This window comes from Mauremys mutica, chromosome 21 (genome assembly GCF_020497125.1).
Source record: "Mauremys mutica isolate MM-2020 ecotype Southern chromosome 21, ASM2049712v1, whole genome shotgun sequence".
Taxonomy (NCBI): Eukaryota; Metazoa; Chordata; order Testudines; family Geoemydidae; genus Mauremys; species Mauremys mutica.
Window position 1 is genome coordinate 17,690,378 of NC_059092.1, and position 15,443 is coordinate 17,705,820.

Below are 15,443 nucleotides of genomic sequence, written 5' to 3' on the forward strand. Positions count from 1 at the left end.
AAGCAGGCAGTCAAAATATGCATCTGGGGATCCCACTAGGATACTGCATAATGAAATCATTTGTTCCCCTTCCTGAACACCCATCCCTTCTTCAAGCCCAGCTCTGTAACTTGCGTTCGGCTGACCTGTGCCCCACCCATCAGCCCACTGCATGGTAGATCTTACCCATAAAGCAGAGCGTGGTCCAGGTGCTCACATAGTCGCTGAAGGACTTTGTCATGATTCCTAATTGCTGGGGTCTCATCCTCACAGGCTGCAAAGTAACTCTGCAACTGAAAACAGAAGAGATGGTGTCAGCTACCGAGCAGGGGACTAACCCTCCAAATTTCAGTCAATTACATTACAATCTCTAGGGCCACAGTCATACATTCCTTCAGTGACCCACCCTGACGTAAGGAAACCCCGAGCCCTTAACTAGCCCATATGCAGTTTCAGGGCCACATTCGGACCTGGGGCAAACAAGTGCAATTCCATCAGACTTCACTGGGGTTGCATCCACCTATCTCCTCGCGGCCTTAGTGCCCTACCAGACAGACGACAGAATGGACCGCAAGACTCTCCTTCGGTCTGTGCCATGGCTTGCTGAGCACATTGAAAAACCCGCCAGCTTGCACCCATGTGTACATGTTTGGCAGGCGATTTTCCAAGAGGCACAGAGACATGTGCCACACGTCAGCCAGCAGGGCTGTGCTTTTACAGGGAAGGGGATTTCTCAGCAGGATTCATTTTTCTTTATTGTCGTTGCATGTTTCCAGCATGTATGTGTGTCTAAATATTTATTCCTTATGCTTTGGATACTAGCCATTCACTTCAGTGCTTTATGAGTCATCAGCACTTGGAAAAACAGGCCAATCATCTTTACCACATTTTTAATGAGAAGTACTGAACAAACAGCCTGTTTAACAGCCTGGTTTTGGAGATGGCACTATGACCTCCCCAGGCCTCTGGATCCAGCCAGGGAATGGCAAAGTGTCTGGACCTCATCTACTGTTCCAAACAAGCATATTATTACTGACCCAACCATGGATGATGTGGCTACTTGATGCACAAGTTGAAAATCAAAGACTCTGCTTCCTGCGACTGTGGTGGGTAGTTCGGATGTTCTCAACAAATCAGAATGCAGTGCCTCAAATATGGCTTCAGAGGTGAACTGGATGTTATCCGCAATGTCACAAAGGAGGACTTGAAATGGCTTATGGACGTACAACAGCATCTATAGAACATTGCTCTGCAGACGCCATATGTGTGCATGAGCGAGAGATGGCAACAATTTTCACTGGATTCACAAGAGCTGCACTCACAGGCGCCAACTTTCCTTGGCGCCGGTGGGTGCTTGTGCCCCCCCTGCCCCTACCCCAACTCCGCCCCCTATTGGACCCCTCCCCAAATCCCGCCCCAGCCCCACCTCTTCCCCGAGCACGCCACGTTCCTCCTCCTCCCCCGCAGTGGTTTCGCGGCACAAGCGCTGGGAGGGAGCGGGAGAGAAGCAGGACTCGGCGGCGTGCTCAGGAGAGGAGGCGGAGGCAGAGCTGAGCTGGGGTGGGTCTGCACCCACCGATTTTTCCCCGTGGGTGGAGCACCCACGGAGTTGGCGCCTATGGCTGCGCTGACACTAGCGAGACAGGTACTTCACTGGGTGTGGATGTCGTGTCTCTGCTGGTCAGTGCTGAAGTCCCCTCTGCTCTTCTGCCCGGGCAGTCACTAAAGAAATCTGGGGTGTGAGCAGAGCTCAGCACTGGACAAAGTCGGTGTGTGGAACTCTGATGTGTAGGCAACAGTTCTCACAGCCGGGCATGTGCGATAAAACGAACATTCATCATTCACTAGGACAACTGCTCAAATGTAACATGTGCTCTCCTCAAGCATCTCTCCAAAGGGTAATGACACATCAATCCAATTCTCCCTTTTTATACAACTAGCTGGGCTTTTGGGTTAGGGCGCAGGACTGGGAGTTCAGTTCCCGGCTCTGACGGACTTACTGGGAGACCACTGGCAAATCACCACCTCAGTTTCCCCATCTATAAAATGGGGATAATACCCAGGGAGGGGCTGGCGTTTAATTCATTAATGTTTGTGATGCAATCAGGGCCCCCCAGGTTACAGGCCCAGGAGAAGTGCACAGTATTACTATTATTACACAGATGCAACGAGATGGCCATGCATCTTTATAATAAATAAAGTATAATTGCAGCTAATTGGCTGTACTAAGCCTCAGACTGACCTACATGCGTAGAGAATGGTATTGTGACTTTGGCAGGAGCCAGGAGATCTGGGTTCCATCCCCAGCTTTGTGATTGACTCACTGTGCAACTTTGGTTGAGTCATTTTGCCTCTGTGCCTCAGTTTCCCCGTCTATAAAACAAGGGTGGCGATACTGTCCTGCCACCCAGGGCGGTAATGAGACTTCAGTTTTTAAGGTCTGTAAAGTGCTCTGAGATCGTCCACACCGAATGCGCTAGACGGGCAAAGAACAGAATCGGATTCTAGAGGCTGGCTCTGCACTGACGGGTTTCAAAAGGCAGGCTCATTTGCACTGCTCCCACAATGCCTCCTGGTTAGTCACAGAACTGCCATGGGCTTGGGAAAGAGAGAGACTCAGATGGCAGCTGCCACGGCCTGGTTTAAGTGCCCAGCTCCAGTTCAGTCTGCCCACATGAACAGTCAGATGGGTTTTACGTAAGCTTTTAACAGAGCAAAGATTATTCTGTCATTTCTCACCAGCAGCCACTGTTCTTGCAGATGTAAGCACCTCATTAAAGAATGGCGCTGAGCCGCCTTCTGTGATATCAACAGCCTCCACTCACGCACATTAAAACGCACGTAGGAGGCTGCTCAGCGTGTTCTCCAAACCTAGCAGCAGGTCTGTCGCAAAGCTCAGATGTAGTCCGTTTGCGTGTCTGGATCGAAGGTGTTGCTTATGGCCCATCTCTACCCAAATCTTCACATACACTAAACACTATCACCGCTGGCAATCATGTAGGCAACAGAATACACCCTTTGAAACTCAGCAAGCACTACAGAAAAGCATTAATAAACCACAGTTTAATAAGTCACACCTAGATCTAGCTCAGAGAGGTGCAGTAACTTGTTTTCAAGAGCACCCTGAAGCACTGGGAGGAACAAAACAATCCACAGAAGCATGCGCTCATTTCAGAAAAATGCAACTCAACATGTTACTCAACGGTCATGCTGCTGGACATCTCTGCACTGGAGTTAAAAGGCATGTTGGGGATTCCATTAGACACAGTTTTTCCAGGGGGTTTATAAACCAAATCATGCTTACATGGCTCACAGTTTACAAAACCAGTTTGAAATGATGAAATCAAGGGGTCTGGATACTATTGCTGGCTCTGCCACAGACTCACTATATGGCCTTGGGCAAGTCCCCTTCCCACTCTGTGTCTCAATTTCCCAAGGTATAAAATGGAGTATCATCACCGACTCCACAGGCGTGTCGCGAGGCTCCATTCCCAGTCATAAAAAGACATTCTGAGGTTACCAGATGAAAGGAACTAGACAAGAACATTATTTATTATTGGCTATCAACACTTTTTACTACATCCAATCCAGTTGAGCTCCATTTGGATAATCACACTGGATCTAAATGACCAGTGGATCAGACAGGATATCGGTGTAAACAGGGAAGAGACAAGACCATTAAAGCTAGGGCTGTTCCTAGCTATTGCAGCACCACATTATGTACTTTAAGATTAGACACGGATCAGAGACCTCAGCAACATGAAAGAATCATAGGAGGAGATTAAGGACAGAGAGAGGCAGGAACTCTTTCCTTACTACTACTGGCTTAAGTCAGACACTTGTTTGTCTTTGATATTGACAAAGGGCTCTTCGCTAGCGAGGAGCTGAACTCCACACATTCCCCCACGGCGTGCTAGGACTACAGCCGGGGTTCTCAAACTGGGGATCGGGATCCCTCAGGGGGTTGCAAGGTTATTACATAGGGCGTTGTGAGCTGTCAGCCTCCACCCCAAACCCCACTTTGCCTCCAGCATTTATAATGGTGTTAAATATATAAACAAGGGTTTTTAATTTATAAGGGGGGCGGCGGGGTCACACTCAGAGGCTGCTGTGTGAAAGGGGTCACCGGATAATAGTTTGAGAACCCCTGGACTACAGAATGCTGCTGATAAACATCACCCCACCGGACTGGTATCTGACAGTGCTGCATAATTGGGCTTATAAAACAAGAGCCCCCGCGTTCCATTAAGATCCGATTTCATGGCCTGATAATGGATCTTTATCTTTTCCCGTTGCACTTAGGCAGGAAGGCAATTTCACAGGCAGCACTTTCACTGGGATGGGAACGTAGAGATCAGGAGAGAGGCTACAGCCGCAGTATGGGAGTGCTCCAGCCAAGGAATCCCAGCTGACGGCTCAGAGGGCCCAGACCTTTTATTTCTTGCAGTACACTGTAAATTATTTTTCTGTTTTTGCAAAAAATACTGAGAGACACTAGAAATCCCCTTAGCTCTAAATCCTAATTCTCTCACACGCTGACTTGCCAGCCTTCTATTATACATATGGCTTAGCATCTTATCTGGGGCCATTTCTTACACATACTCAGGATTCATACAGTAGGATTACTGATTACATTCTAATCTTAGTCACATGCCTCACATTAACTACTCCTATAGAACATAGGTAGCATGGTAGTGAGGAACCACGGGATTTGCACAATGTGATCCTGAACTAGGCTCCTAGGGAATGAGGGAAAATGATCTAACAGGCCTTGATCACCTCTAATTCTTACGACCTCAGACTCCCACCAGCACGATTTCTAGGTAACAAATGAAGGAATCACATGTGTTACAGGTGTTTGCAGTGACCTTTTCCAACTCTGAGCTACATCAGATCAGACTCTGAAGAGTTTCTAGAGAAGAGGGACCCTGAAGAATTAAAGTGAGGTCTCCCTGCTTAGCTTGGCTAGGAAGCCGACGACTGGAATTCAGAAGACATGATTGGTCATGCTGTGGGTCTGCGAAATCAAGTGCAACAAATGGCAAATGTTGTTTCTTCTGCCCAAACAGAAGAGCACTGGAGCCCATCCAATGTCATATCTAGAGAGAGAGTCCTCCCACGCAGTCTTTGACCGAAGACAAGGAGCTCTCATATTCTGAGCAGCCACTGACGTTCTTTCCCGATCTGATCCCTGTTTCCAGACCAATGATAGCAGTTTGGAGTTAATAATGAACACTAAAAACCAGTTGGATTATCATCTTTTTTCTACCCCAGCTTCAATGCCAGTGTGATTTTAGCCGTTAGCCTCGCTATCAGTTCAGGAGACACGCTGAGACAAGGTTCTGAGGGGCCCTCAATGCAACCTGTTTGCGCTCAGAATTTTCTACACGGACAAAACCCCTGCTTTTAAGACACTAACCATCCCAACGGTGCCACAGAAGCACAACAGAGAAGCCGGTTTAGAAGTGCTGGCCCTGCTGCTTTATGCAATAGCCACGGGTCACAGCTTTCCAGTGGCCAAAAACATCTGTTTCTAGCTCTGACAGCTTACAAGACAGCAGACCATAAACCCACATTTGATTCCTTGGGCACACAGCCCCTTTCCAGCACTGGCCCAGGACTGAATTTTATCAAGTCCCAGCATCAGACCCATCTAATTTGCAGTCCTCCGATCTATCGTCAAGGTGGCCCCTGCTTCACTGTTCTCAGCTAGACAGACAGACACCAGGCTGTGGCTAGTAGCTGTGAAGTGTCAGGCTCAGATAATTAGAGCCAAGCCTTTGGTTGTATGGATTAAGGGGCAGGATTCTCTCTAAGTGCTTTTTCTAGCGTGAGATCTTAGCTGAGGCTTTAAATCTGGTAGGATCTAAAATGGTTACTGGTTTATGGATTAATTAGGAGTTGCTTCCCACTCAGGGCCAAATTCTGCTCTCAGTCCAAGTGGTGTAAACCCAGCCTCACTCAAATAATGTCAGGAATTAGTACAGATTTACGCTGGAGTAACAGAGCAAAGTAGATGGGGGGGGGGGGGAAAAAGGGCTGTCTTGACTCTCAACGTTGGTAAAACCCCACTGCACTGTAGACTCCCTTACAAATCACAGAATTCAGGCCAACATCCCAGGCCTGAAGAGAGCCCTGCAGAGCAAGGGCTTCCTGTGTAGAACTGATCCCACCCAGGGAATCCTACCCCCAAGCAGGAGAAAGACCTGCTGTGCCTGGGAGCAGCCAGTCCAACCTAGGATGACTCATCTGACCACACAGTGTATGTCTGTCTGTCCTGTGTAATCTAGATGGAAACTCCTAGAGGCAGGGAACGTATCGTCCTCTGTGCTCTCAACTGAGCTGGGCACAGTCTGAGCAAAGCTCTCCGCAATCATTCTAAGACACCCACCATAAAGCCACCAGTGTGGTTCTCAGATTAGTCACAGGCTCGATCCCAGGTGGAATCAGATGCTTTTTAGTGCTGTCGTTCTCTTTGTTCCTTCCACGGCAGCGAGTTCCCCAGGCAGGACTGGCTCCACAACCCCACCCGAATGACTCATGTACAAGGCTGTGCCACTAAGACACGGATCAAAGCTTTTTAATTACTTTTAAATGTAATCAGGAGGTGCTGGCTTCTCTGGAAGTTTGTACAGTAAGCGCGATCCATCCTGCAGGCTCTGGTCTGTGTTAGCAGGACAGCGGTGGTAAGAAGCTATCACCATTCATGTTTGGAAAAAAAGACCATTCAACCCCCCTGGAACTCACACTCCACTTCAATCTTTATCCCAGTTTATTCCTCCAAATCCTTCTCCCCCCCCCCCCTCGGCATAAAGCTAATCGTATTTTCTCAGCTTTTTGATGGATGAAAATACTCTGGAAGATTATGCTATTAATAGGCAGTTCCAAGGAGGGGGATGAACGGCGTAATATTCAGTTATTCAACACCTATGACAGACATGATCTACAGCCAACGCTTTAACACGTCCCCATAGTGAGGAGGCCTAAGGGCCAGAAATAAAGTCACATTTAAAGGCACGGTCCCATTTAGCAACAGATGTAAAGCAGGGTGGGTTCTGATAGGCCCTACACATTTATCCATGGCAGCTCCGTGCTTTGAGGGAGGTGGTTGCTCAGGGATGGGACAAGCAGAACGTACAGAGTTCATTGATTTAGGGAATAAAAGTGCTGGATTCCTGACCAAACAAGTGGTGTTATGGACTCATTCCAGTCTGCATTTAAGCCACCTGGAAACTCATCATTATATTGCTACTAAACAGAATACAGGAGGAGACTCTGCTGTTTCTCCCTAAAAGGCCCCGTTCTGGGAGATTCTGCGCACTCCCCACCTTCGGGTTTTCCCTCTTTATTTATAAGCCACACCCTGGAAGCATGAAATGGACATTTGCTCCCTTTACCAAAGTGGCTTCCCTTCACCATGTCCGCTACAATAGTAGCAACACTTCACTCCCACAGAGTATGGGACTCTCACTGCACAGGCTTAGGGAATACTCCATCCCGCAACGTACAAGCGTTTCCCCATTTTAGAGACGAGGAACTGAGACACAAGGAGGTTAAACGCCTGCCACAGAGTAAGTTGGTGCCAGACCCATAATTAGAGAGCAGAAGTTCGTGGCTCATCCCAGCTACGTACAATTCATGCAACACGGGGGAGCTGGAGTAGAATCCAAGGAGTCCTGACAGGTCTCCTTCCAGGACACTAACATATGTCCCTCCAGGACTGCCGCTCTTATTCTTGGCTCTGCCACTGATTGGAGAAAGCGGAAGGAGCAGATGCTGAGCAAACCAAAAAAAAAATAAAAAAAATCAGGCCCTCGGCTGACTTATCTTATGATTTTTCAGCCAACTATGAGTCAGAGTCCATACAAGCTGATGGAAATCAGCATCGCTCCACTGAAATCAATGGAGCTTTGCTGAGTTACCCCAGCAGAGGATCTTACTCATGATTTTTTGTTTTGTTACATATGTAACTTCGTGCTTCTCTCACAGGGCTGTCACGAGGTATAATTAAGCTAGCAATGCTTGTAACGTGCTTTGAGATCACCAGCAGAGAGGTTCTATCATATGGCAAGGATGATCTTTATCTCACCTTCGTCGGGAATGTCTCTTCCCTTGACCATCTCACCTCACCTGCCCATCTTGCAATGAGTCTCTGTATGTACACCTAGCATTGGAAGGTCATGATGGTTTATTATCCTTGGCTGAAAGCTCCTGAACACCTCACTGTCCCGATTATGGGAATTTCCCATGTCTGGGAAGGAATCCAGGTCTCAGCAGCAAACGGCTGAACTATTTTAAGCATTTCCTCATTTTCTTCCCCTCCTTCCCCAAACCAATTTAGACTGTTTCAGTTTCCGTCCCTGTTCTTCCTTTGCACAGCTAGAAATGAGCCAACGCCATTCATAGCTTACAGCCTGCTTGAGACTCTCCAACACTGCTACGCTGATGGCACTGGAGAGCAGTCCCAAGAACTCAACCTTTTTTTATTTAGGGAACTGTATCGCACTGTCCTGCTGCTTGTAAACAGTCAGCAAATCCCCAGGATTGTATCATCTCTTCTGCCTCTGAACTGTGATGGCCATTGAGCATTTTTCATCTGATTTCTACACATCTCCAAGGAGTTTCTGCAGCGTTTCCACTAGGGGAAGTAACGTCAGCAGAAACAGAAGTTTCACAACATGCTTCCTGCATTCTTTAAGGATCCTCTGACACAGGGCATCAGCATTTTCTTTAGCTGCACTGAGGAGGAACCTGCCTTCTGAACCACAGTGGCAGAGATGCCAGGGCACGGTCCATTGGCAACACCTTAAAACAGCGTTGGGCTTTCTGGTGCTCCTATGGACAGCACGCAGTAAGTCAGCAAGGCACTTTCTATTTGAACTGACACTGGGTGCCTCAAGAGTCTTTGATGAGCAGGATTCCTAATGCAGCCTCCCCTTCCTTATCTGCCAGACTGCCCTGAAAGCCAGCACTCCTCAACTGACAGGCAACCAAGGGGTCCCGTGCAGCCTTGTATTAGCGACAAACTGAATGCGCACAAACATATACCTGTGATATTTATCTGAGAAAAATAACTCTGTCCAGGGGGTGTAGCCCTGTACTGTACAAAGCCCTGCTTTGCTACCATTCTGCCACACCCACATGCAATCTACAGCGACATCAGGGGCGAGTCTAGTGCAAATGCATGTGCATGCACCGAGTCTTTCCTCTGTAATGTCAGGAGCTGGGCGGCGCACTCGTGTGACTTGTTTTTGCTGAAAGGCTCACGGTCATGTGACGGCAGCCAGCCCCGTGAATGTGGGGCGCCTGTACACAGCAGACATGCACACACAGTGATTCCTCCGAAGGCTGACTCAGGGCCTCTGAATCACACCATTTTAATTAGGGCCTGCTGGGCTGTTAGCACTGGGGATGCAACCCAAACTTCGCACACAAAAACTCCACACCAAACACATCCAGTAGGAGACCCGCAAGAGAGAGCTTCCGGGGTCAATGACGGGGAACTGCATGAAGTGGTCACGACCGCTGTGGATCAATGGACACAGAACTGTGCAGCTGAATTACAGGCACATAGATACATCAAGGGATGGGTGACCCGCCCAACCCCCAAGAACACACCTGCTCAGCGTTAGACATTAGTGGAACCTGGATCTTGCAGAAACAAAGTGGAATATCCCCTCTTTCAAACAACCTGAGGACTGGGCCTGCATTCCTGAAGCCTCTCCCAGCAGGCAGCGTGGGGCAGAAGCCATCAGAGCTGCTGCTGCAGAGACGGTCACCAGATTACTACTTGTGTAGCGCTATGGATGTGCATGGCACTTGGCAGGGATGCCAGACTCCTTCCCCAGAGAGTTTCCAATCTAAGCTGAGAGGTGGGACCAACACTGGGAAGGTTTAAGAAAGGAGGAAATAAAACAACGAGAAGTCACTTGGGAGGGAGGGCACAGTCCACACGCCTATCGTCAAAGGGATGTGATGCTACCCTGCCACCCCGGGGGCTGATTGCAAAGCCCACAACGGTTCCAGGCCACGTCAAGCTGGAGTGGGCATCCAGTGACTAAACTGGTGCCCTCCACACGGCAGAATAAAGTGCTACCACTGTCAGGGGCGGCTCTAGGATTTGTGCCGCCCCAAGCAGGGCAGCGCGCCGCAGGGCGCGCTCTGGCGGTCGCCGGTCCCGCGGCTCCGGTGGACCTCCTGCAGACGTGCCTGCGGAGGGTCCGCTGGTCCTGCGGCTGCGGTGGACCTCCCGCAGGCACGCCTGCGGATGCTCCACCGGAGCTGCGGGACCAGCGGACCCTCCGCAGGCACGTCTGCAGGAGGTCCACTGGAGCCGCCTGCCGCCCTCCCGCAGGACGCCGCCCCAAGCGCGCGCTTGGCACGCTGGGGTCTGGAGCCGGCCCTGACCACTGTGCAATGGATGGGAGACAGCATCCATTATACACACAAAAGCCATCGAACAGAGTTCTTAGTGAAGCACAGCCAGGGGCTTGGTGCTACACAAGGCACACGTGGCCACTAGTCCACGGGGCTTCCAGCTTAAAGGAAGAGACAAGACAGGACAGGCCTGAGCCACTAGGATTATTATAGGGTTTTATTTTTCAAACAGCTGGGCAGCTGCCTGGCTAGCTCAGGTGGGTCAATCCTAGTGAGCCTGGCAGAAGCACGGGGTTTTTGGGGGGGGGGCACCAGGGACAGTGGGTTAGAAGAGGGAGCTCCCAGAGTCAGAGACAACATGGAAAGTGGCCTGAAGATAGGAGTGGGAAAAGGATGTGAAGGAAGTTGTTTGGCTGCAGGCTTGAATGAATGAAGGCACCGGAGGGCAGTAAGAAAGGAAACCAAAGGCACAGCCAGGGGTGGAATTTAACAGAACCTTGAAAGGGAGGATGGGAAGCATGGATTTATTTCGGAAAGCATGGGGGAGCCAGCTGAGGGAAAGGATGCGGTAGGATCAAGGAAGTGGAGTGGAACAGGATTTTAGCTGAAACTCATGGTACCCAACCCATGGCAGTACAGACCAACCTCTGGAGGTCATCTCTAGTTTGGGATTGTGACCTAGTTAATACCTAGCTCATGTCCACACTGACTGGGGGGAGCCAAGCTAGTGACAACCCTTTAAAGGTAGTTTTGGCTAACACAGGTTGAAACATGGATGCTCTAATCAGATAATGAAATGATTGGGCATGGCTCGCCACCAGCTGAACATTATCCAGAGACAGCCCGGGGGGGGGAAATCATCATTATCGCTTGCAGATCTTCAACAATGTGCTCCGTGCTGTACGAGATGCACAGTATTGCTCACCCCTGCTTTAAAGAGCTCTGTGCATTTTATATGTCCTGTTGAGCTGTCTCCTGCAAATATCCTTATAAAGCACAAATGAACAATTTAAAACAAACCCCTCTCAGTCTAATTAGCCACTTGGCCAAAAGAAACTGTTTGGAGTGTGGTGATCAAATACGCCTTCACATGTGACTCTCCTGTGAAGTAATTTCCTGCCTGCGGCTGTAGCTGTGGGCTGAGCTGATAACTTAAATATAGACACTAGCAGTTGGACAAGGAGGAAGGCCAGGAAGCTTTGACAATGTGGTAGCATTTCCTTCAAAGATATTGTTCTATGGCCTTTCCACTTAGCCACCTCTCTCCTCCCCACACACGCTCGTCAGTTCAGTTCATCATTCCCTGGGTTCATTCACACTGCAGATGCCGGAATTAACCCAGTAACTTCAGCTCTGATAGCACGATAAGCAACGCCGACGCAGGAGACGGAGCAGGATGTCGCTCTGTTCAGACTGCTGGCTCAAATGAGCTCTGAGCCAAAGCTATCTATAGACAAAGTAAATGGTGTCCACATCCGAAAGGCATCCCTGCAATTACCAGCTGGGTGTTTCTCAGCTTCAGACGCGCTGGGACACAGCGTGATCTGAACAGGGTCGGATCGCTGTCACTGTGACACTTACGAACAGAAACAATGTCACCTGCCAGCCAGGCGAGGAGCCAGACAGAAAAAAACCTCAAGGTTCCAAATAATTATATGGATATAAATTTAGATCCGTTTGTAAACAAAGGACAGTAGAAATGTTTGTCCAATGGGGAATAGGGGACTTGTTTGAGCAAATGGGGGTGCAGAGGAGATGGGACATACATAACCCAACTTCAGAGAAGAGGGGAGCTAATGTCACTGAAAATCATTTTTCATTTACCAGCCAAGAACTGAGCTGAGGATTGTGCATTCCTTCTGCAATCACCAATGCCAGATTCAGCACGACTCAGGGCAGGATGGGACATTCCTTACACCGCTTTATAGTAACTTCACCAACTCTTGAAAAACAAATTGACTTTTGAACTCTAGTCTTGGTGGGTGGGAAGCTTTTCAATCCACTTTTTTACTGCTCTTCTACTACAGAGCAAAAATTGAGTGCAATGGAAGAGGCCCTATTCCCACTACCCCCATTCCTCTGGCAAGGCAAGAGAGCTCATGGATAAAGCACTGCATTTCAGTTTACTTCATGCTGAGGACTGGTTTTGATGAGTCATTTCATTCCGAGGTCTTTGGAGGAAAAGCTCCTCAGGAGAGATCATAGCCTAGAGCACCCTGGAGAAAGTTTAAAAGGCCTATGGGAAAACCAAGTCTGCCATGTGGTGAGATCAGAAGGAGTTGAAATGCTGGATGCCCAGCTATAGAGATTTCTCCTCCTTTCCAACTTTTGGCCTTGGCTACAAGGTTAACTTTGGTGCTGCCCCCACCTCAGAAGTCTGGAATGTAGATGTTACAGGCTGCCACAACACAGAACATGGACTTAAGGCATCAAAAGCTGGATGCAGCGCAGCCTTTGCTCAAATGGAGAAGTAAGAAAAGATTGTGGGCTGTGCTCACTACTTCCAGACCACAATGGCAAGTTTGAAGAACGTCTCTTCAGGACTGAGAGACACGGAAACGGCTGTAATGAGAAGTAACAAAAGCCTTTCTGGGGATTGATCAGCTGGAAGGTGGGCAGCATATGGAGAATGGATAATACAGAAGCAGGTGAGGATCAATGGGTATTTTTTGCCTTCCTAATGTCTGAAATATCAGTACCAAAGCACTCCACAAAAGGCATGTAGCTGTCCTTAGCATCAATGCCATCTATTCCTGAGACAGACGGAGTGACATAGAAACCACTGGTGCTTACGAAGGAAGGTTTTCCACCTCTCCCAGGAGAAAACAGATGATGAATAAATACCAGGCCTTGGGATGGCTCCAGATGACATTGCAGTCTTGGTCAAGCCCGGAAGATGTTTTTTAAGGCGTTAAAAAGTTCCAGAAGCCCCCGTGAGATAGGTAAATACTATTCCCATTTCACACATGTAATAATGGAGGTTCAGAGAAGTTAAGCAATTTGTACAAGCTCTCCCAGAAAATGAATAGCAGAGCTTGGGACAGAAATTCTGACTCCCATCAGACTCCTCTGCTCTAACCATTGGGTCACATTCTCTCCCAGGAGTAAGAGACAGAAGCTTTGAAACTTTCCTGACCCAGGGAGATCAGGGGGGAAAGAAGGGAGGAGAACAAAAAACCTCACTGGAAGCAAGAGAACCAAACTGGAATTTGGAAATTTCTTCCACACTTGGAACAGACCTTCATGACTCAACTGTGGTCTCTGGCTCTGACTGGTTGCTGAATGCTCAGCTCACCTGGGTTTGAAATTCCTGAGTACTGCTTCAGAGATATCCCCTGGCAAGACAAACACTCTGAAAAAGCAAATTAAAACAGCTAGACAGGGCTACTCAATTCACACCTCTGGGCCAGCTCTTACTCCTAACCACTGTGTTCTTGCAGGGCCATTGATTTGAAGTGGGGATGTGCCAGATTAGCAATCATTCTCCTGCAACAAGATTGCAAAACAAGCGCTTATATCAGTGCAATGTCTGGAAGTGGAGGCTGATCATGTAACTTTAATTGCACTGGGCTTCTTTCTATCTCCATTTCCCACCTCTCAGCCCCTTCCAGAGGGGCTCATAACATCTTCAGCCAAGCTAGCAGGATAGCGAGCCAGCAGCTTTCTCTGAACAGACAATACTCCAACCGTTAGCAAGAGCATGACCAGGGAATTAGGTTGGTGGCACACGTGAGCCATTGGTAAGATGCACCATATCCACAAGTCTGCTCTTTCACTCAGCACTGCGACAGATGTATTGACCCCGTGCAGGGCTGTCACCTGCTAGACCACACTGGTATGGAGCCTTTGCCATGGAAGTGAAACCATGTGTTTTTAAAGCCTGTAGTTTGCTATGAACAGAGTCTGAAAAGCTCAATCTAGCAATGTGACCAAAATGACAATTAACAGCTGGCCCAGGGGCTTGGCAGTGAGCAGGGCTGGATTAACTCTCCTGTGGGCACCGGGCTATTCGATTTTGTGGGGCCTCTGTATACAAGTCTTTTTCCTGGGAGGGAATCTGGTGCAGGAGAGGGCTGGGGCAGGGGACTGGGGTGCAGGAACAGGCGCAGGGTCTGGGAGGGAGTGCAGGAGAGGGATTCTGATCTGAGGCTTTGGCTACACTTGCATTTCAAAGCGCTGCTGCGGCAGCGCTTTGAAGTGCTAAGTGTAGTCAAAGCGCCAGCGCTGGGAGAAAAAACTCTCCCAGCGCTGTCCGTACTCCACCTCCCTGTGGGGAATAACGGACAGCGCTGGGAGCGCGGCTCCCAGCGCTGGGGCTTTGACTACACTGGCGCTTTGTAGCGCCGCAATTTGCAGCGCTGCAGAGGGTGTGTTTTCACACCCTGCTGCAGCGCTGCAAATTTGTAAGTGTAGCCAAGCCCTGGGGCTCAGGTGGAGGAGGGGATGTGAGGTGCAGGCTCTGGCCAGGAGATGCTTATCACAGGCAGCTCCTGGACAGCGGCGCAGCAGCAGGGCTCAGCCAGGCTGCCTGCCTGCCATAGCCCCACGCTGCTCCTGGAAGTGGCTGGCTCCTAGCACGTCTCTGCGGCCCCTGGTGGGAGCGGGACAGGGTTGTCTCCATGCGCTGCCCACACTCCAAGCGCCACCCCCGTAGCTCCCATTGGCTGGTTTCCAGCCAATGGGAGCTATGAGGGAAGTGCTGGGGGCGGGGGCAGCGTGCAGAGCCGCCACCCCACCCCCCTGCCAGGGGCCGCAGAGATGTGCCAGCAGCCAGCTGTTTGCGGGAGTGGCGTGGGGCCATGGCAGGCACGCAGCCTGCCTGAGCCCCGCTGCGCCGCGGGACTTTTAGAGGCTCGGAGTTGGAGCTGGCTGCCTGTGATTTATTTTAACGGGAACCCCCTTGAGCTGGGGCCCTGGGATGCAGCCCCTAAAGCCCCTGCCTTAATCCGGCCCTGGCAGTGAGAACGAAGCAGAATACGGTTTAGGAGTGACCCTGGATCTCCATGAGGGATGAAGTATGGGGTACAGAGCTCGTCTAGTGCCCCAGCATCAGTGTTAGTTGCCCAGTCATTGACCAAGCCCAGCAA

The 15,443-nt window shown here is 49.7% G+C and overlaps 1 protein-coding gene across 3 annotated transcripts in view; it reads right to left on the reverse strand.

Annotated features, from left to right (window-relative positions):
• The window catches only part of PLEKHM2 (pleckstrin homology and RUN domain containing M2), a 68,338-nt gene that overhangs the window by 39,436 nt on the left and 13,459 nt on the right, over positions 1–15,443 (reverse strand). For 2 of the 3 annotated variants that reach the window (XM_044996114.1, XM_044996115.1), the window contains exon 2: positions 166–272. In XM_044996114.1, the coding sequence (XP_044852049.1) occupies positions 166–272 (107 nt within the window). Of the gene's footprint in view, positions 1–165; positions 276–15,443 lie in introns of all 3 variants that reach the window. The other variant, XM_044996113.1, reaches the window with a different exon arrangement.